The 22,213-nt window shown below is 33.0% G+C and overlaps 1 protein-coding gene across 1 annotated transcript; it reads right to left on the minus strand.

Moving 5' to 3' along the window:
* Positions 1 to 4,566: 4,566 nt before the first annotated feature.
* On the minus strand, positions 4,567 to 19,130 carry LOC150109642 (uncharacterized). Its single transcript, XM_090409463.1, has 2 exons — positions 19,057 to 19,130; positions 4,567 to 5,697 (listed from the first exon to the last, which is right to left on the minus strand). The coding sequence occupies exons 1-2, from the start codon at positions 19,101 to 19,103 to the stop codon at positions 5,220 to 5,222; spliced, it is 525 nt and encodes a 174-aa protein (XP_090265589.1). The 5' UTR covers positions 19,104 to 19,130; the 3' UTR covers positions 4,567 to 5,219.
* Between the last annotated feature and the right edge of the window lie 3,083 nt (positions 19,131 to 22,213).

Raw genomic sequence — 22,213 nt, forward strand, 5'->3', positions numbered from 1 at the left:
ACTTTCATTCTCTTAGGCAAGATCACTACTACAACTTTTGATTCGTTATTTCAACATGAAAATTCTTAACACTTTTTTTTAAGAAATTAGGAGGTTTGTTTTATTGGATTCTTATAGAAATTATGGAGTGAAAATACATATTGTACGCGTAAATAAGTCCACGGTATCAGTAAATATTCGAAATTGGAAGGAGGATGTATATGATAATATAGTGATGATTATGGTGTTAAGGTAGTTGTGTAATACATTTATAAGTAATTAAAGTTCAAACATTAAGATTTAAATTTCTCCGTTTGGTGATGTCCTGAAACCGTGTCAGTAATCAAACTGTTCGAATGATTTTTTTTTTTTTTTGACACTATCTTCAAAGATTGGAATTGCGAGTAATTAAATTTAAAATGTAGAGACGATTCTAAGAAAGTAATATTCCGAAAATGTTATTATGGCACCTCCAGGGAATCCAAAGACTCATCGAGGGAGAGTGTGCCAACAGCAGCGAACTATTTTCCCTTTCCAACTACTAACCGCGCTCAAACTAACTTTTTGCGTGAGCCATTAATAGCAGAAGCTCTGCCAATCGACCAACCTTCAAGATTCATACCAGTATGATAAAGCTCAGCATATTCTAGGTTGTAATACCATTATTTTTCGCATGCATAACTACGCATACGAGATAATATAATGGATGTCAAAAAGACTGTCATTAAAAATTAACCGTGTTAAAGTGCGTTCAGGGATTATATCAAGTTAGGTGTAACTTGTTGAATTTACCAAACAGGAGACAGAATGGAAATTTTACTCTTGCATGCTATAAAAATACTTAAATATTTGAATCGGGTATCATAGCGGATGAGGGGAGGGGGGTAGTAGATAGCGTTGTGTGTAATTGGTGGAAACGGAGAGTTATTGAGTTCGTGTTATTTCAAAAAAAAAAAAAAAAGACCACTCATTTTCATCTGTAGGAGTTGATTTCCTCCCACTGGATTTTTTTATTTCCCGCCGTTTTTTCTTTACTTAACATTAACTTTCCTGGATTCACTGAGGGAGAAAGAGAGTTTTATACCATTAACAATTACATTATATACGTACACAGTGCATCATATTACATTACAATGTGAAACAGTGGGGAACCCAGAGGGAGGGCCAAGGGGCCTTGGCCCCCTCCAAAGAAAAAGGGAAAAAAAACACTAGAAAAATTTCTAAAAATCTTTTCCTAATTATTATTTTTTTAAATTTATGTTGTGTCGTGTCTTCTATTTCTATACTGCTTATGAATTAGCGATCATTGCAGATGCTCGGTCATAGGTCGTATGAGAATACACACTACGCATTGCATATGGTCATATGCAATGCGTAGTGTGTATTCTCAAATCGTCTACTCAACTCGCCCCCCCCCCAAGACTAAATCCTGAGTGTGCTACTGATGTGAAATAAGTATACAGAAATTACAAACTCCACGGACTTATGTTACACGCAGCGAAAGATTTTCGATATCTATCATACCAAAACTTAAAACGCATTCACACACTTATCATTCATAATAACATACTTAGGCAATGCATGCTTCTCGCCTCCCTATTTACCACTCCTTCATGCAATTTTGGGGATAGCTTCTAGTTCTTGGCCTTCATTTTCCGCTGTCTGAAAATTTTCTCTTGTATCTATCTGGTAAATACCTCTCAACAGCTTAAAGGTCTCGATCATATCACCCCTTCGCCTTCTGAATCCACCCCATCACCCTCTAAATCCTGGTGCCCAAATTTGAGCACAATAGTCCACATGTGGCCTGATCAGGGCCTTATAGAATGGAATCACTACCATTTTATCTCTGCTGGTTAAATGTTCATCTTAATATTGCATCCACCTTCTGAGTTGTCTTTGCTACCTTAGCAGCATGTCCGTAATTCATTTTAGTTCCTTAATGTGTTTCCTACGTAGGATTTTTTTTATATTTTTATAATCGGATTAAATGATATTTTCCTGTTTAATTTAAAATAACACTGGAATTTTTTTTCCTGTTGATTTTCCATCTTTCAACTCTATAGGTTAATGTTGGAACAACAACAGTTTGATGCTTTAATTTTTAAAATGAATTAAAGTTGCCAAGAAATTATATTTTTGGTTTAATCCATTATCCAAGTGAAGGAAAATAATGTCTGCATGTGAAGTATCTTCATGACTGAGCTACTTTTATATAGCAGCTAATAACTTCACATCAATTGCCTTAGTATCCGATAATGCAAAGCACATCCTTTTGAATGTGTATAATACTATGCATTATGGGAAAAGCCACTATCCAGATCTGTTTCAACCTTTGAGGTATGTTAAAATACAGGGATACCTCTCCAACAACTTGTGCAGTACCTTAGATCATTAAACAATGAGTAACTCAAAGAATGATTTAACTCATTACTCAGCAGTGGTAGGCCCGCCCTACCACTGTTCAGTGGTATCCCAGGGATAAGCATCCGCCAGGGTAGCTGTGAGGTCTCTTCAGCAGACTTTCCACATCCACATAAAGACTACATCAGTGGTCTTTACCATGGGTCAAATCCTAGTCAAGTAACCTAGTTGTGAAGGCCAGCCTGGTTGGCCGAGTGGTCAGCATATCCGCTCTCCAGCCATAAGGCTGTGGGTTCGAATCCCACCATGGGCATGGATGTTTGTGATTGTCTGTGAAAATACTAGTGGTGATGATGGGCAGTAGATGGCGTTGGTAGATTGTGAGTGGTGGAGATAGAGAGTTGTAGAGTGGATGCCCTCCCTCAATGAGTCTTTGGACTCCCTGGAGGTGTCACGTAATAATAATAATATTTTACATGCAAACATTTTTGGCTTACACTTGAGTAATGTATTAAACCAAGAATATAATTTCTCGGCAACTTTAATTCACAGTTTATCCAGGTGAAAAAACTTTCAATGTCTAAGTTTAATTTTTCATCATCATCACGAACCATGGGCTCACTGCCCGTTGGTGTCCGATGCCTCTTTCACTATTTTCTTCTGCCTTTCTTTGCCCAGTGCACAATGGCATAGTGTCTACAATTTATTCAAATTGTAGAAGAAAAAAAAATTCCATTTAAAAATAAATGGAATATTTAGATGCAAATGAAAAATAAATAAATAAAATGCATGCAAGTATTGTACAGAAAAAATCATATACGTGTTTTATACATGTTAGAAAAACATTCAATGTGAATAAAGTTTTCATATTAATATGTATAGAACATTACTTGATCTTTATGGTAATATTATTTTATTATTACATGGCACCTCCAAGGACTAATCATGGGAAGGTACTCTATTCCTCTCCACTACACACATATCTCACCATCTCCTCCACTACTTAATTTTCCAACATTACTACCATCTACTTCCCACTACCAACAATCTTACTAGTGATTCTTTTTTTAAATCCCAGTTTCATATTTGTTATGGCAGCAAACATCTAGTATCTGTCAGTCTTTTCTGTAAGGTGGGAGTTTCATACTGATCAAAATCATTGTTGAATATTGTAAGAAGTGATCACATTAAAGTAATGAATTTTTTAAAAAAAAGAATTGCCACGTATCCATGAAGACCTTTTGCATATCCTCCCCTCCCAGGGGTACACATACTGCACTTAGAAAAAAAAAAAAAAAAACACTGGTGTAGGAGATAATGAACCAAAGAATGTTTCTAAAGCAGCTAATTTAGGATGATTTAAGTTATATATAATTAGTGTATTTAATCATATGTTGAATTTTACACAGCTTGATTTTGTTAATCATGTAATCAATAAACAAAATTTAGTAAATATTAATTATAAAAATATTAATAACTGATTGACAACCTTGCATAGGGTTGTCAATCAGTTATTCTACTACTTCTGAATAGTTACTAGCATCATCAAGAAATTCAGTATTCTTTATGGTCAGTGTTGGGATTAGTATATCTGGAAACTGTACAATGCAAGGAGGGAAAGAAAAATGTGGAAGGCTATTTAAAAAAGTCATGGACCTACCAACCACTTGGTGTGGAGATTTGAGAATTCATGAGTTATCACCATTAAAAGGTTCCACACTTATCTGTATGGTAGGAAGTAGCACTACTTTTCTTTACCCAAATGCATTTGCTAACTATGTAAAAATTTCATTGTGAAATTTTTTTGTGAGATTATTAATTTTTGCTTAGTTAATTTGTTAATTAATATTACAAATTAATTAACAAAACTACAAAACTAAGAAGTTATACATATTTTGTGTGCATTCAACTAATTAGAATAGGTTTCATCTCTTCTCCAAAGAATACTGAGGTATATGGATATGTAATTAGGTAAATATATTAATTAGAAAACTTATACAGGCTCCAATATTTCAATACATAGTTCGAAATATTGGAGTAAAGAAGAACTGAGAGCTATGAGAAAATGGGTATTTCATCCTTTTAAATGATAATTAATACATATAATTAACTTTTCTTCTTTTGATATTCCTACTTCTCAAAAAAAAATATGAAAAACAACAAACACATTTACTTATATAGATTCTTTAATAGAAATATCATTCCATGTAAAATGGTCAAAACTTTAATAAGAATAAATATTTTGTATATTTTATAAATATCTTCCTACCATTAACAATGTTCAGAAAAGATAATATTCAGTCACTTCTAATATCAGGTCAAATGCAAACAACCTTATGTTACATTCAGAACAATTTTCTTTAGCACCACTAATGAAAGTACACAGTATTTGGTTTATTTTCACTTAAAAGTTGTGGCATCTCCAACTTCACATTTTTCTCAATTACATTAACACATCTTTTAGTGGTCTGAGATCCAATTCTTAAATATAATTCATTTTGGTTTATTTACCATTCTTATTATTTCACAAGTTCAAAATATTCACTAGACTTAGATTTGAAGGAAATTTTTTATCTTGACATATAAGTGATTCAGATCACGTAGGTAAGGTTACTAATTCACATTTAGGCATACTCTTGGAACAGACATCTGGCATGATATATATTCAGAAAGCACTAAATATATGCTGTATGTTGATGTTGCCTATTAGAAATGTGGGCACATTCAACTTTAGTAAAAATATTTTTTTCTCAGATTTAATTGGCTAATAGCATAGTAAGTATATAATGCTGAAGTAGAATGGAATAATATGGAGTAATATAGTTGTACTGTATATGGCTTAGGAAAAAATGCTTTTTTTTTTTAATTAACAGCAGCTAACTAGGAAACAGCCTGCTATAAGATGGGGGTGGATCCTCATATTCTTCTCCAACTGTTCCATTTACAGCTGGATTATAGTCTTGTATTGGCATACGAATCTGTTGGTAGTGAAAAGTTGTTGCTGGAGGAGGTGCTGAAGGAATGGATACTCTGTTTTGAGCAGGCAGGTCAGATTGAGAGTTTGTTGGTACTGCAGCACCACTTATTACAGGTTGAGGTATACATTGCTGATAGAAGCTGTCTGGTGGTGCAGGCATTGGACAGGTATATCCATTGTTTACTTGAGCTTGTGGATAAGGTGTGTAAGTAGCCTGTCTGGCTGCAACTTTCTTGCAATGGTGGGATAGGCGATAACATAATCCACATGTACATACTAAAAATGGAAGAAGAAATATCAACATTGGCCCAATTGTAGACTCAAAAAAATTCATCCCAGCTGATCTTGTGAATGCTACTTTACATTTAATCTTGTATCTACAAAAGATCAAAAGAAATGTGTTAAATTTTAGTGGACAAATAACATGCTACCAATTTTAGTTGCCACGAAGGGAAGAGAAGCAGTGATATTTATGACAGAAAGGCAGTCGTACTGGTATAAAATACTTACACATGGCATATATAACAGAATTTCTATTAGTAACAGAATATATTCAGCCACCTCAACAGACAAAATCTTTTTTTTTTTCATTCAGATGCAGAAATTAAATTTTAGGCTTTCAGTAGATCTCCACATGTGGACATCTAAAGAAATATCAAGTGGTTCATCACTTATCAGGTGTTTGATAACATGTTTATTGAAGTGGATTTAAGCAGTGATTCAAATGCTGATGTGGCATGGCATCATCCTTCAGTGTTTTAAAAATAAGAAAAAAAAAATCCTTTATATACATGCAAGAAAACAGATTTAGAGGTATAAAATTATTCTAGTTTCAAAGTACTGAGAAATTAGGTCTACTTGACTAATGTTGATTTTAATTGTTGCAGCAACACCATCAATAAAAAAAAATAATCATAACTAATAACATTGCCACTTCTAAACTGCAGTTAACCTCTTGCTATCTTAATGCTTGTCTCACTTTATTTTTATATGTCCAATGAGATTTTTATTACTGTCTACTATATCAGAGGATTAAATAGGGGTGATCACCTATGCTCTCCACACCTGATCTGGTAATAAATTTAGATTTTATTATATACTCTTTATTATATATCAGATCACAGGATGCCAGAGAAGAGGAAAAGAATTACCCCCTCCCAAAAAAAAAAAGTTGTGAATTTTTCATTTCATTAGCAAAAATGAAACATTCTTTATTATTATTTTAATGCATATTAAGAAAAAAAAAAACAATCGAAAGAAAATCTTATACAAAAGTTTTAAAAGGAATTAGTTTAGCATTTGAGTCTGTGAATTTGCCACAAGACTTCCAATCCTTGGAAGTCTGGTGGAAAATTCTGAACAATGATTGATCAACTTGATCGATCATTGAGGTTACAAAAGCATATAGTGAAGTTGTCTGCAGAGATAGAAACATCAGAACTTTGTAGTGGACTCAAATGGAAGTCCACTACGTCAGAGGCAGTCCTGGAAAATAAGAAAAAATATTAAATTCCTGATAAGTAAGTCAGCATGTTCCCTGAAAGAATATAGAAGGAAAAAAATTTAAAGCAAAATTATTATTGCAGAAGCAGCTGAAAAGTTATGGCAAAGCATAGAAGGTAAATATCATGAAGGCAGCAAAATATTCTGTAAGCTAGTGAAAAAGTTTTGAAGTAGATAAAATAATGATGACATAACTGAAGATTTTCTGGATGTATGGAGTAATTACTTTAAAAATAAATTTTTCAATGAGATAATCAGTGCTATTGAAAATATCCAGGAGGAATGAAGCTTCGTATAAATAAATCTCATTACTGGAAGCAGAACATGCTATCAGAAACCTTTATTGCAGAAAGGTAGCTGGACTACATATTTAACCAGAAATGCTCAAATGTGGAGGTTGACTTAATTGGCTGAGTAGATATTATCCAGCAGGATATATAGGCTTTGAATTCCTTTTGTCGCATGGATGTTTCTGAATGTCTTTAAAGGGCATATGATTTTTGCTGTGATGTGAAGCACCATCCCACTAATTGAGGCCTGACATCATTAAGAAGAAAGTTCTGTGTTTAGCATAGTTTAGAATAGAAAAATTTATATAGTTTAGTATAGAAAAAGTTTTGGTAATTCAGCAAAAATTTTTTTATAAATATTATAATTTATAAAAATCAAGTGGATATTAAATCCAACATTTATAGTGATGCATAGTTGCATCACTGAAGTGAAGCCTTCTGGCTCTTTATTTTAGTAAATACTTTTATAAACACTAGTTTACCTGTAATTTCTTATTTTCAAAAACCATTTTATTAAAAAACAAATATCAATAAAAAAAATTTTATTGTAACATAAAACACGACATAAAAATATTTTAAAAAAATTATTCTAGAGAAAAGATATTAATATAATATTTTTTTTTTACTTCAAAACATAAATATCAATTTAAAATATAGTTCATGTATGTTTGTGCTTTCCTTTTTATTAAAATAAGAGCATGGAAAACATAATGTATCAAGTATTTTGATCTTATTTTGCATTAATTAATCCAGCAGTGGAAAAAAGCTCTGATTCTAAACTTGTTAGGCAATCATTAACCACTCAAAGCCATTTTAAAATATTTTCCTCTTATTTTTTCTTCTTGAAATACATCAATTCAGTGGCATAGCTAGAGCTGTTGCCGCCCGGAGCAGTCCCTGAGTTTGCCACCCCTCTCAAGATCCACCAAAAATGTTACAAAAAGTCAAAACGACGTATAAGGAAATAAATTAAACCTTATGATCCATAATGGTTTAATTTATCCATTATGGATCAAATACACATCCTCATATGCTTCGTATCCATCATATATTTCAATGTAATATCAATGGTATTACAATTTTAATATGCACTTCGCATCCATGATAACCTTGAAGTTTATAGATGTCTTGGCTGGTAGCGTGGTTAAAACGTTTATTTTTGAAGTAAAACTTTAATTTCAACATTCTGAAATGTTATTTTTCTTGCTTTTCTGTTAGCAAAATCGTCATTGACATTGGCAAAGTCTATTTCAGTTACAGGTGCTATATCTTCTTTGTATCATGGATTTTAGGCCATATGGCTTGTTTCAGTCTCATGCCATCATTTTCTTGATCTTTCAGTTCTTTTTCAATTTATTTTGTATCTCTATATTATTTTTGGTAGTCTGGCATGGTCCATTTGATTTAGATGCTTTAACCATTATATAGTGGTTAACTGGTTTTATATTGAGTTCTGTTTTTCAGAGAAATTTGATTTTTGTTGTTTGAATCTGTTTTTCATTCTTTTTTTTTGGAGTAAATGTTTCACTTCCATATAATAAAGTTGCTTTATACAATATTATAGTCTGATTCTGACAATTGCTTGAATATATTATTTATTATGCCATTTACTTTAATAAAATTTGATATTTTAATGTCTATATCTTTTTCATCTTTATAAGTTGCATCCTAGGTATTTGAAAGTATTTGCTTGTTCTAATATTTTATTTTCTATCACTATTTTACTTATTTGGTTTTCTCCTCCAAAAGCCATTATTTTTATCTTTACTTTTGGCATTGGAAGTTTTCACTTGGTTGAACTATAAATTAAAGATGCCAAGAAATTATATTCTTAGTTGGTTTAATCCTTTATCCAAGTGTAAGCAAACAAAGTTTGCACCTGAAGTTATTTTCAGGACAGGGCAACTCATATATATAGATATAGAGGCTAATGATTTCACATCACTTGCTTTAGTATCCCATAACAAAGCATATATATTGTTATGGACATGTATAATGCTATACAATATGGGAAGGGTTATTACCCAGACCGGTTATTGATGTGTCATCAGTGGGAGCCAGAAGTGATACCAAGGTTGAAGTAATGCAGAGGTCGTATTTCCATATAACAAGTAGCCAAAAGGTGTTACCTTATTATTAAAATACTCTGGATTAGAGATAGATATTGGAAGTTTTTTCCACTTAGTATAAATTAAAGATGCCAAGAAATTATATTCTTCATTTAATATAATTTCTTGGCATCTTTAATTTATACTTTTGATATTCTCATATTTTATTGTTCCGAAATTTTCATTTAATGATTTTACTGATCTCTCTAGATAATCTTCTGATGTAGCTAATACAGTCTGATCATCTGCAAATAATAGTGTATTATCTATCTTTTATTTGGATATATTTGTATAGCAAATATACCACAATTACACCTAGGGTTATGCTGTTTCCAGATTCTTATAATTTTATTCATGTGTGTATATATATATATATATATAGAACTGGTTTGGTATATTTAGATCAGTTAACATTTTAAATCTGTTAATTTTATCAAAGGCATTTTCGCAATCATTGCACACCAAGTGTTTCTTTTTGAAATTCTCTTCACTTTTCAATTAATATTTTTAGAGTAAAAATTGAGGCCGGTCTATGGACGACAGGCCTTTTTGGAATCCATTCTCTTCCTCCTCTACTTGTTTAGCTTCTCTTTTAATATTCCTGCATATATTTTGTACTCTGCATTTAGCAGGCTAATTCCTCTGCAGTTCTTGCAGCTATCTTTATTTCCTTTTTTTATAAACTAGGATAGCCAGTGCTTTTTGTCAAGTATTTGTTGTTTTTCCAGACATTCAGGCCATGTTAAAGAATTTAGAAGTCTTTCAATGAAATTTTCAGCCACATTTCTGTAGTTCCATATTTATATTGTTTTCAACCTCATGTTTTCCTATTTTTCATCTTATTTATAGTATTTTTTAGTTCTGACATCATTTTTTTTTCTGTTAGATCATTGTCATATAAAATTTTACTTCTTTGTTATCATTAGTCTGAAGATAAATAATTTATCCATTTTTCTAAATCTATTGTTTGCATTTTTAACTTTTTCATTTTTATCAATTCCCAAGCAACATTTATTTTCATGTTTTCCTTTTTCCAGTTTTGTTTACCTTTTCCTGAATAATGGTCATTTCCTTGATAGTCTGTCCGGCTGTACATTAAGTTTCCCCAGGACAGATTCTATGTGCTGTGTCATAACTTTTATTCTTTCTATGTGTAAATAAAGGCTTAGGTGTTGTTCATTATTCATAATAATGCTTAACGGTATAACTAACATCAAGAGGAAAAAATACTCTTATAAATATGGGCTGTGTCATTTGAACTCAATAAGAGTTTTGAGGATGTCATACTGTTGGGAAGGGTGGTGTGTGATTGTTTATGTAAATACCTACCAGTATTAGTGGATTTTGTTTTATTCTTTCTTTTTAATAAATTAATTTTAATCTGCTAGTACCTCTATGACTTTTTTTTTCCCCTAGCATTGCTTACATGCACCTGCATTTCAGCTTCAGCACATTTAAAATAATACCATGGTGAAGTCACATGAAATATTCTAATTCTTACCTTTTGACTTTACACAATATGTAAACACTGCCATTTGGACGATCAATTCAGAACACAATTGCCAAATATAATTTGGTCATTGATATACATTGTTAAAATACTTGGATGCTTAAACACATTTTTGCAATGAACTGGAATAAGTGCTTCCACCAAAATGAAATATATGTAGATGGAGAAAATGTTTGTTTCAGGGTATGCTATATTGAAACAACCCAATAATTAAGAGAATTCTAAATTTGGTTGGCATATTTAACTAACTGATAATAAGTGCCTTAATAATAAATGTATATCAGTGGCTTAGTATCAGAAAATGACCCTGTATAATGAAAAATAATTTGCTCTCACAAGACACCATACTTCACAACTGTAAACAAAATGCTTGTAGTATTAAATACAGCATATAGAGCTAATGCACTGTGTTTAGTGACAGTTGGAGTAATCATAGTACTTATTGCTATTAAGTACAACTGAAACTTATAATCCTTCCCCACAGTCACAGTACTGCAAAGATATAAGCTAAAGCAGAAGTTTTTATTATAGCACGAAATTAAGTGCAGTGTCCTAACAACCTATTTCAAATTTATTGACAAGGAAATTCATTCATATAAATTTATGCAATGCAAATTTTTTTCTTCTTTTTAAAATAAGACAGTATTATTACTATTATTTATACAGGTACTACATAGTCAAGACTCATTACAGGAGATAACACTATCCATTAGCACAATACCTATCATACATTTCCTTAAACTTATTCACTGTTGGAGCACTCACAAACCACTTCTGGCAATCCATTCCACTCATACACCACTCTCCAAATAAAGAAACTAGTCCACACGCCTTTACTAACCACACTCTTAGACAACTTCCAAGTGTGACCCCTTGTTTTCCTCCTGCTTCCCATGTATTGAAAAATTTCTTTTGTGTCAATCTTATAGAATCTCTTTCCCCTCTACTCTGCCTGTCAGCAAAACTGCAACCCACACATTTTCAATCTATCCTCATAGGGAACATTCTTCAGACCTGTCATGAGCTTAGTCACTTGTCTCTGAATCCTCTCCACCACCTCCTGGTCCACTAGAAATGCAGGTGACAAAATCTGTGCACAGTAGTCAATATGTAGTTGAATCATATATGGCCTTATAAAGAGGGATAATAACCTCCCTATCTCTCTACTTGTCAATGTGTTCAACATCTCAGTAATATTTAGGATTTTCTACACCACTACAATGGTTCAAAAGTCTATACCAACTGGCATGTCACATATATTTAGCAATTTGTAAAAATGTCCTCCAAATGTCAAAAGTGACATGTTATATGGTTAAGCAATTCTTGCCTGATAGGTATAAGCTGCATGAACATGTTAACTTTATGAGTTACAAGTGCTACAAAGTTAAATTAATCACAAAATACTTGAGGTGATAATATAAGCAGTCTTGTGGCTACACAGCTACGAGACTCATTAAGGTCCAAGTGGTTTATTCAAACAAGAAACTATATTTTACAAAATTAATCCACAATAAAATTCTTACAACATGCATTAAAAATGTTTTTGATTTACCAAAATACTCATAGAAAACTTTGAATTTACTTGTAAATTTTAAGGGATTTTTGTGCTATTTACTGGTATTGCAATCCCTACATTTATAGGTGGCTGCAGAATGCTGATCCTCTACCTACTGGTAGAGGAACAGCATTCTTGCACCTCTTATCTTGGGAGAAGGAATTTAAGTTTACCCCCCCCCTGGCAGCTAATAAACACTTAAAGTAATAACCACAACAACGAACAAAATATTGCATTGGACCAGAAATATAATAAAATAAAGTCATGTATATGTTCAAAACAAAATTGCTACTTTAGAAAGTTTTTTAAAAAGATTGTCTCCTCTTATGACAATATTCAAGCAAGAGGGAGTATCACTGAAATAATGCAGAAAAACTATTTTTATCCTGTATTTAGATGGTTCCTTTACTGCCACCAAGATTAATTATAGCAACATTTATTGAACTACAAGCACTCTTAGCTGTGATTACTTAAGTATTTTTCCTTACTGTGGCACACAAAATTGTGAATTGCAGCAAAATTCTACATTAAACCAATTTCAGATCCATTCATATCAAACTGATATGAATGGATCAAAAATATTTGGTATCATTCAGTGAGTAGAAAAGTTGGCTGGGTCCCAAGTGTTTACATTTTTTTTTTTCACACACAGGATAATCTTCAGTATTTTGTTCAAAATCTGAGATATGAAAGAAAAAAAAATTTCTTGCTGGATCCAAAGTTTAGATTTAGGAAGACAACTGAAAAAATTTAGGTTTCTTTTAAGTTTTATTAATTTAATTCTTAGAAGTAGCTCCTAGTAGGATGAATGTACTTGGATTGCATTAATTCAATTAGTATAAAGTGTTTGATTTTGGAGTAGACTGCCAGAACACAGTTTTCATTCTTGCTATGGAGACCTTTCTTGCATTTGAAAGAGCAGCCAAGAAGATGGGTAGGGGTCTCATTGTAAACAAGAGCGGAGGAAAAACAAACTAAGTATATGTGATGGAAAAGTGTGGACAGTTTCTACATGCTAATAGGTAGTTATCCATTTGAGAAGGTTCAACACTTCACACATCTTCAATCCCAGGTATGAGCAGACAGGTATCAATTGATAAGTGTTTTTCATTATGAGTTGTCAAGCTTATCATAGAAGTCAAACATTAAATGCAACTAAAATCCTTATATAAAGTAGATTGTGGTGAGAAATGGAACATTACCAAAGTAGATTAGAGAACTTCAGCAGCTTGAAAGTTTTGAGTTGGATGTATGAGCCTATTAGAAATGTGAAATCATGGAGAAAATGCCATAAGGAGATTATATGCTTATTTCTGGAATATGAATATTATGAGATGTCAAATTGATGAGATGGAGGGATCAGGCATATCATTCATTTCCAGTAATAAGCAATAGTGGTGAGCTATGAACAGATTGAGAAAATTGTTGATGGGAAGCTCGTGATCAGTGGTGCACCCACATGGGGGGGGGGGGGCTGGCCTCCCAAAGAAAAAGGAAAAAAAAGAAAATTTTCAAAAAATCTTTTCCTAATTAAAATTCTTTTTTTTTTATATTTAGATTGCACTGTGTCTTCTATTTCTATATTACTTATGAATTAGCGATCTTTGCAGATGTTCAGCCATTGGTCATATGCAATGCATAGTGTGTATTCTCAAATTGTCTACTCAACTCGCCCCCTCCCCCTAAGATTAAATCCTGAGTGCGCTACTGCTCATGATGCTCTTGGGTGTAGTACTATTAGTGTTTGAGAGGCTGGTGAGAACCAGAATTCGATTGACAACAATGGCATTATCTTTGATGGATAGTATGGATTTGCTAAAGGGAGATCATGCTTTAGTAATCTACTTATTACAATAAGGTGACTGCTTCATTGGACAGAGGTGAGGGATACACAGTAGTATATTTAGATTTTGTAAAGGCTTTTGATAGATTATAGCATAATAAGTTGATCTAGAGCTGTGATGAGGTTGGATATTATACTTATTATATTAGTGCACTGGATCGGAGATTGGCATCTGATAGATATCAGCAAGTTGTGTGTGGGGGAGCAATATCCCAGAAGAGGAAAGTCAGTGGTGGTGTGTCTCAGGAGTCTGTTTTAGGGCCATTGCTGTATAACTTTTATGTTAATGAAATTGCAGAAGATTTGAATGGGGATATTCAGTTGTTTGCAATGATGCAAAGGTAGGACAAATTATGAGGAATGTAGCAGATGATGTGGCCTTACAAGAAGGCTTGAATAGATTGAGCAAATGGGCACAGGAATGGGAGTTCAATGTTGCAAAATGTAAGGTTTTAAAATTTGGGAAACAAAGATGGGATGTAGAATTTATGCTTGGTGGAGATATATTGTGGAGGTGGAGGAAATAAGAGATCTTGGGGTGTTAGTGGATAAGAATCTAAAATTTAGAGGATACATTACCAAAATTGTGAGGACAACACAATGAATTCTGGGAATGATGCAGAGGACATTGACTTTTAGAAGTAAGGAGATTCTGGTTCCATTTTATAAGGCTTTGATTAGGCTGCTCATAGACTATGATGCACAGATTTGGTCACCTGGTTTTCAAAAGGATAAAGATGTTGGGAAGAGTCCAGAGGCGACTAAGGTAGTTTCTGATCTCTGGAATGTCGAATATGAAGTTGAGAAGATGCACTCTACAGAGTCTAATGGATAAGAGGAAGATGGGGTGATATGATAGAGACCTACAAGTTAGTAAGGGATTATTATAGGATCAGTGTTGAAGAGGTTTTACAGAAAATGGCAGGAGATCAGGAGAGAACAAGAGGTCATCCCTGGAAGCTGTATAATAAAGAGGATGTGATAAAGTGAGTGAGAAGCAGGGTTTTTGCATGCAGAGTTGTGAATGATTGGAATGCCTTGCCTGAGAGTGTGGTGTCTGCAGAGAATTTGAGTATGTTTAAAGCATGGTATGATAAGCTGTGTGTATGATAAAAGGACCTCCTAGATGAGTCTTTGACTCCATGGGGTCTTGGGTGAAAATAATAATATATTGTTTTGATTTTCTGTCTGAACTATAGTTATCCTTAAAAGTTCAAACCAGCTTTAATATTTTCATTTGATAAATCTACATAACATTAGAGCAGTGCTTCCCTGAGTATGATTTGTGGCCCATTATGAGTCCTTGGTATGTGTGGAGGGGGGGGGGGGAGTGCAGCAGTCCTCAGAAAATAAAATTCAAAATATGGCATGTGAGCTGTTGATAGAAAAAAATCAAGCTTTGAAAGATAAAAATTAAATGATGGAAATGTGTAACTAACTTCAAGTTTAATAACACACACACACACACACACACACACACACACACACCAAGCATACACATTTTTTGTGAACCAATCAACAGTTCAAAGTTTATGTTCAATCTTTAATTTTAGTTATTGCAATAGCAATTGCAGTACAGTATAAGGATAGTCCATGATCACTGCAATAGCAATTGGAGTGACTGGACTATCCTTCAACTCATAATATGAAGGTAAGCACTTGTATCATTCTTGTTGAAAAAAGAAATTACTCTTCTTACTTATATATGCATAATTCAAATGATCACCTTGTTGGACTTATTCCACTATTCCTTTGAACACTCTATATGACAGGCCACAAAAGAGAATTATTGGTGGGGGGGGGGGGGGGGGTCCCAGATATGCATAGTTTGGGAAATGCTGTTCTAGAGCAAGGATTAAGGAACTTTTTTTTTTCATTACTGTGAAGGTGAAATAGTAACTTCAAAGGAATCCTATTAGATCACAAACTACTATTGACAATGGAAATTATATTATCCAGTTTTTTTTTTGGGGGGGGGGGGGAGGTATAAGATGCTGCATTCCTTAAATTACCAAAATTTAATTTCTTTTTCTTTAAATATTGTATGTCAAAAAATAATGTACACATGGTATTCTTTCAATATTTTTTAATAAAGACAGGTTTAATTTATTTTACAAATAATTATTGCTAAGACCTTTTTTAAATTTAAAACAAAAGAAGAAATGAACTATTCTACAACATTTTTACTCCAGCTTTGTGTTTAGACATGCCAAAAAAAGTTGCAATAAGGATCATAAAAGGCTGCAAGCTCCTTGTCTTGAAATATTTTTAAAACATCAGCTGCTGAATGGAGAGAACCTATAGAACAAGTAAAATGTTTAACTATTTAGGCATAATTTTAATATATACAGCAAATAAAATATAGAAATAAACAACAGATGAGTAAAACTGGTGTGGTAGGACATCAACTGAATAAACTTATGGAATAAGAGAAAAATCTCCTTATTTCTTCTTTGAATAAGTGAAATTTCTTATTTTCTCAGTTTCCTCTCTTTGAAAAAGTGTTTAAACAAGTTTGAGCACTGTCTTGTTCAAAGAGAGGCATGGTTAGTAAAATACATATTTTGATGCAAGGATATTAGGAAAAAGCCAGAGGAAGACCAAGATCTAGATGGATTGATGTAGTAAGAAGTGCCTTGGAAGACTGAAATATAAGGATCTGACAAGGTTGGAGTCATAATTTGGAGAAAATTGTTGATACGAAATAAGTAATAAAATAGACGTTTCATGCAGTGTTGGCATAGTATCTTGCCACCCTAAGAGTGTGGTTAGCAAGGGTGTGAGGACTAGATGTTGGGGAGTGGTGACTGAATGGAATGGGTTGCCTGAGTCAGTTGTGAGTGCTTTGTTTGTTAATGGTTTCAAGGAGAGGTATGGTAGATATTATGTTGATAGTTTGGGTCTCCTGCATTGAGTCTTAGGACTCCATGGAGGTGCCCATGTAGCAATAATAATAAATCCTTGTGAGAATACATTTCAGGAATTTGATGACATATTTTTCTTCAAAGTTGCTAGAACTTTTTTTTGTATCCAAAAAGAAGTGACTTGTGAGTTCTTTGATTATTTTTCTTAAGAACTGGTTAATTTGTAGGTGAGACTAGTTTATGCTTGACCTAAATTGTTTGTTTGTGGATTCTGAGTAATCTGTAAATCTGAGGGTAGTTGACAAGTTTTGTGAACTATTCTGGTACTGATGTTACTATAGGGGTTAACTTTTTTTAAAAATATGAGTTGTTGGTGCAATCTCTTGTAAGTATAACACCTCCTGGCCCAGAAACTGTACTCCTGTTAAGGTTACTCCAACACATACACAAAAAAAATCAGCATGCAACTTTTTAAAAATAACATTAGATTTTATAATTGATGGTGTGTGAAGTTTAGAATTAAAGAAATTATATAAAAAATGAAGAACCGTGTTAATATTACAAAGTAAATTATATATTGTACTTATGAAATTTTATACAAAGAAAAATTTAATGGAATGAAACAATGGTGGTATCATTCTGTGTTAGGATATATAATATCTGTAAGCAAAGTTCTTTCAAAGGTCTTTGATAATATACTACTCTGTTGGGCAGGGCTGGATTCAATGTGGCCGTGGCCCTAAACTATAACTTAAGATCCCCCCCCCCACTGCGTATATTTTATCTGAGCAAAGTAATCTACGCTGAGGCAGAGGTTCCCTTGTAATGCGAGGTCCTAAGTTATAGCTTGTCTAGCTTATGCATAAATGTGGGATCCATTCTTCCTTTCCCACCCCTGTTCAACACCGAGAATTTTGTCGCGACTCATATTATTAATTCAGCGCAGTAACTTGCGCATTTTTAATATAATAGTCAAATTTAATGGAAATTATAAAAAAAAAAAAAATTGGACTTCTATAAGTTATGTAATATTGATAAATTGATATCATTCTGAAAAATATTTTTAGATTGTCGAAATATAATAGTTTATTATAAAAATAGTGGAGGGTATGGAATGAAAATTGATGTATTTTACTTAAATTTATTAGAAAAAGAGGCTTACGTTATCTGTCACCGAGTTGGAATAAACATCAAAAGAGCGACTTATCACTGCTCTTCAGTGCGTCAGTGTAAGCATGTTGCTTTGTAATTTAAACAGACTATTTTTATGATCGTGACACCGTCCAGTATTATTAGCATTCAGATAGATGTCGTTGCAACGTCTATGGGTGCTTAAGGAGCCACATCAAAAATTGTATTTTCTCACATTTCTCATCTATATGAAATTTCGGTCGTATAATCAATAAAATAGTTGAGTATATACCGAGGCCATTTAGTGACAGCGATCGCTAAATGGCCTCTGTGTACTCAATTATTTTTGTGTACAAGCAGTTCATATACGCAGTTTATTGAAACGTGGCAGAGTATTTACTGCCCTATATCCTCTGCTGTACTCGTACTTGCAAATTATTGTTTTCGATACAGAAATGATGAACGTAAATCATAAAATAATAGTGAACTACTGAAAACTTGCTAATTCAAGGTCAAGTTTTTCTGATCTCGGACTAGTTCGAATTTGGTGTATCTACCACGATTTGCTGAAACGGCGAAAATATTTTCAAGAATGCCCCTTGGAGGATTTCGTGCTCTCGCGCACACAAAAAAAAAATCGTCCCTTCGTTTAACAAAATGGGAAAAAAAAAAAAAAAAAAAACGCTGCTGTCTCTTGCCTCCCCTACTGAATGGCTTGTAAATCTTTCCTCGTTCGGGGAGGAAGATGCGAACTTTTAACAGTGCCATAAACAACAAATGACGATATTCCGACTCACAAAGACTAAAATGAGTTAACCCTAAATTTCCGCAGTACACCAACTGATTTTAACAGTGGAGCGTGCGCACTCGTTTCTATTGTTTCTCCATATATGCTAGTAATTAGTAAATGTAACTGAACTTACGATACTTGCCTGTTTACATAATTAAAGTCTTGCACAATAAACAAAAGGTAAAACATTCCATTTCTAAATGCAACATTGTCCGACAAAGCAACTACCACCTACAGCTCTAGCTATGAACTAACACGGGATTGTCCCGTTGTTATGGTTACAGCCAGGCTGGAAACTACTGTAAATATGTTGCACTATGGGATTGGTATTCCCCCTAGTGGTGCATATTAGGTCATTCGAACAAATGAGTAAGATTCTGGTCTTGTTTATGTACATGTGCATTGATTTCAGCAGCTAGTGAAATTTATAAATGTCATTTTAATAAATTTAAAATAAAACTGATAAATTTTAAATTATTTCATTCCGATAAGTTCATGAAATATATATTTTATTTAAATAAAATGTAAACAAATAAATTATAAAAAATATATAATTTGTACATTGAGGTATCGAATATATAAATAAACTTCAAATACAATGGAAATTACATTTCGAATAATAAATTATGTACATTGTTCGGCAGTAAATATACAAAAACAGTAATAATAACAACAGCCAGGTTTGAAAGGAAGACGACTTCTTTTAAACCTTTTAACATCAGCGGATTTCGATTATGTTGTAGTTCTGAACGTAATAAAATTATTCTTGACGACACTGACGAGTTCTCCAAAATATAAAAAGTGCATTTGACTATAAAATGCTTAGTCATTTCTTCCCTGAGATTTATTGAATAAAACAAAATCAGTTGTCCTTCTAAAAGAATTTATTTGGTCACCTTGCTGGTGTTCTGAGGTAGTTCGAAATGTTTACTATCTGTTAAAGTAGTCCAATATTGTTTCATGTTTTTATAGGAGACTAGTTGCATGTCTTTGAGCATAGCGGGATGTAGAAGGTCTTCTTTCTCCAATGACGGAGGACCCACATGGACAATAACAGTTTCCAAGTTCACAGGATCTCCTCGTTTGCATAATTTTACGCATATTAGCACTAGAGCAACGACTGATACGATAAATAGAATAATGAACAAAACGAGCTGATATAGAAGGATGTCCATGACCTCTTCGGCGCTTGAGGAAACCTATAAGTGAAAATATAAATTTTAATAAAAGCGCCGGAGTCAAAAATAATAAAAATATTTTATTACATTGGTGATTACAACTGGTTGAAAAACAGCTAAATCAAAAAAGTTCATACGTAATATTAGAATTAGTACACTAATAGAATGTTGTCATTTATCTTTAATATAACTAGGCTAATGAAATAAATGGTAAAAGTTTAATAGATTTTGTGAAATTTTTAAATTAGACTATACTGTAAATTATACAGGTACAGCTAAAGTTAAAATTAATCAATTCTTAAAAAGAAGTTTTTTTTTTTTTTTAGAACTGATTTTAAGAAAAAACAAATAACTTATAATAACCAACTCACCTGAGTACAAAATTAATAGTTTAAGATGAGAGTGTGAGGTATCCAAATGCTAGATAAATCGCTTATGTCTGTTATTGAAGAGACCGTCTTAATAAATAGCAAATTTTCACTGTTTTCCCTTCCCTCGCTTTCCTAACTTTGCTGTCTTCTGATTGGCTGTTTTTATCAACTGCTTCTTCGAATATGTAGAGGGTTTTCACTACACACGACTTCCGAGCTTTCGCTACGTACATCGATGCTATTAAACTTCTGTTCTCAGTATTATCTCAAGAGGATATTGCGGCTTTTTCCCGCTTGGGGCTGTCCTGTTTTTCAACTGTTGCCTCACCGAGGAAGTGTGCCTGTGTGTTTCAGCCATTTTAATAGATAGTAATAGAGGGAAGGCCATGATAAATTATGGAAATTACAAGAAAATGTAAATAAATTAAACGAAAGCAAATTGAAACGTGTTTTTTTTTTATCACGTAGGAAGTGAATGCACACATAAAGTGAGTGTTAGAATGCCCTGAATTTTTATAATTCATTATTATATATTTAATCATAATAACCAGCAATGCAAACAAAGAGTCATCTTCTTTCACAGGGGGTACATTAACGTTCATAAGGATCATTAATCTTCTAGGAATAACACGATGTCCTTCAAGGTTAATATAATACGTAACTTTATACGTGAATATTATGCAAGTACAAGTGGGAAGTGAGTACCCAGTACTCAAATGTCACCTGATTTCCCAGGTACCTTATATCCGAAGAGTCTGTTTCTTATTTTTCAGAGCAGAATATAAATCTTTCATGCACTTCATTGTACTTTGATGAAGAAATACGACTGTGAAAGCTGCCGGAGGGGGAGAAAAAAATAAAAATAAACAATACTGTTCGGTGAAACATTAACGAAGTTGGCTACTATACATCGCTCAGACCGTTTGGGAAGCAATTGTCTTCGCTGTACATAAAGAATATATAAAAGAATGTTAATGGCCTTCCCTTGCATTAAATAGAGCTCTGGTATGAAGGTAGTAAGCTTTTCGTTCGCAGTCAAAACTCCAGACTTAGAGCTGTTTATAGCATATATACGTCAAACATTTTTGTCTTGTTTTTACATTACAATGGTCCGATTAAAACAACTCAACATATCCGAACAATTTCATTTTTCCCCCTTTTGCCAATAAAGTTCAGTTATTTAAAAAAATTATCACTTCAAATTGTTTTGTCAATAAAATTATATTATAATGGAGAGAAAGATTTTTTTTTTCTTCTCCTTAACCTCTGGAAAATAGAATTAATTTAGCCACATAAACTACTACACAAGCATACTCACCACACAAAATACACATCTTGAAAGCGAATTGTGGTAATTATTTACATGTAACGCGGATTAACACGAAGTGTAAAAATTTCGATTGTTCAAATTTTCTGTTTTTCTCGAACTATTGTAATGTCTAAAACAAAGTTAAGTTAACCAAAAAAAAAAAAAAAACTATCAAATGCTGGTACTGTTTGTAAAAATCAGATACATTCCTTGAAGTTATAAGGTATTTGTAGCCACATAATTTTGTTATGCCAGTTTTTTCATAGCAAATGGTGCGAGAAAGTTTGAGCCACATGGATGCCTTCTGCATATTCTAAATCCCAACTCTTGTTAAATTCCATCCAGCCGGACTGGAGTTGTTGCAGTTTTAGACTTTTTTTTTCTCTTTGTTCCTATATAAATGGTCGAAATTAAGTGTCTCGACAGATTGTTCCGAATAGA

This window comes from Typopeltis vanoorti, chromosome 2 (genome assembly GCF_054136105.1).
Source record: "Typopeltis vanoorti isolate ZY-2024b chromosome 2, IOZ_Tvanoo_1.0, whole genome shotgun sequence".
Classification (NCBI taxonomy): domain Eukaryota; kingdom Metazoa; phylum Arthropoda; class Arachnida; order Uropygi; family Thelyphonidae; genus Typopeltis; species Typopeltis vanoorti.

What these genes read in the sequence shown, in the direction of transcription:
- LOC150109642 (XM_090409463.1), bottom strand. Translation starts at nt 19,103, where the DNA reads ATGTTTTACCTTTTGTTTATTGTGCAAGACTTTAATTATGTAAACAG. An exon ending in GACTTTAATTATGTAAACAG is followed by an intron (nt 5,698 to 19,056) that starts GCAAGTATCGTA and finishes GATCTTTTGTAG; the next exon opens with ATACAAGATTAAATGTAAAG.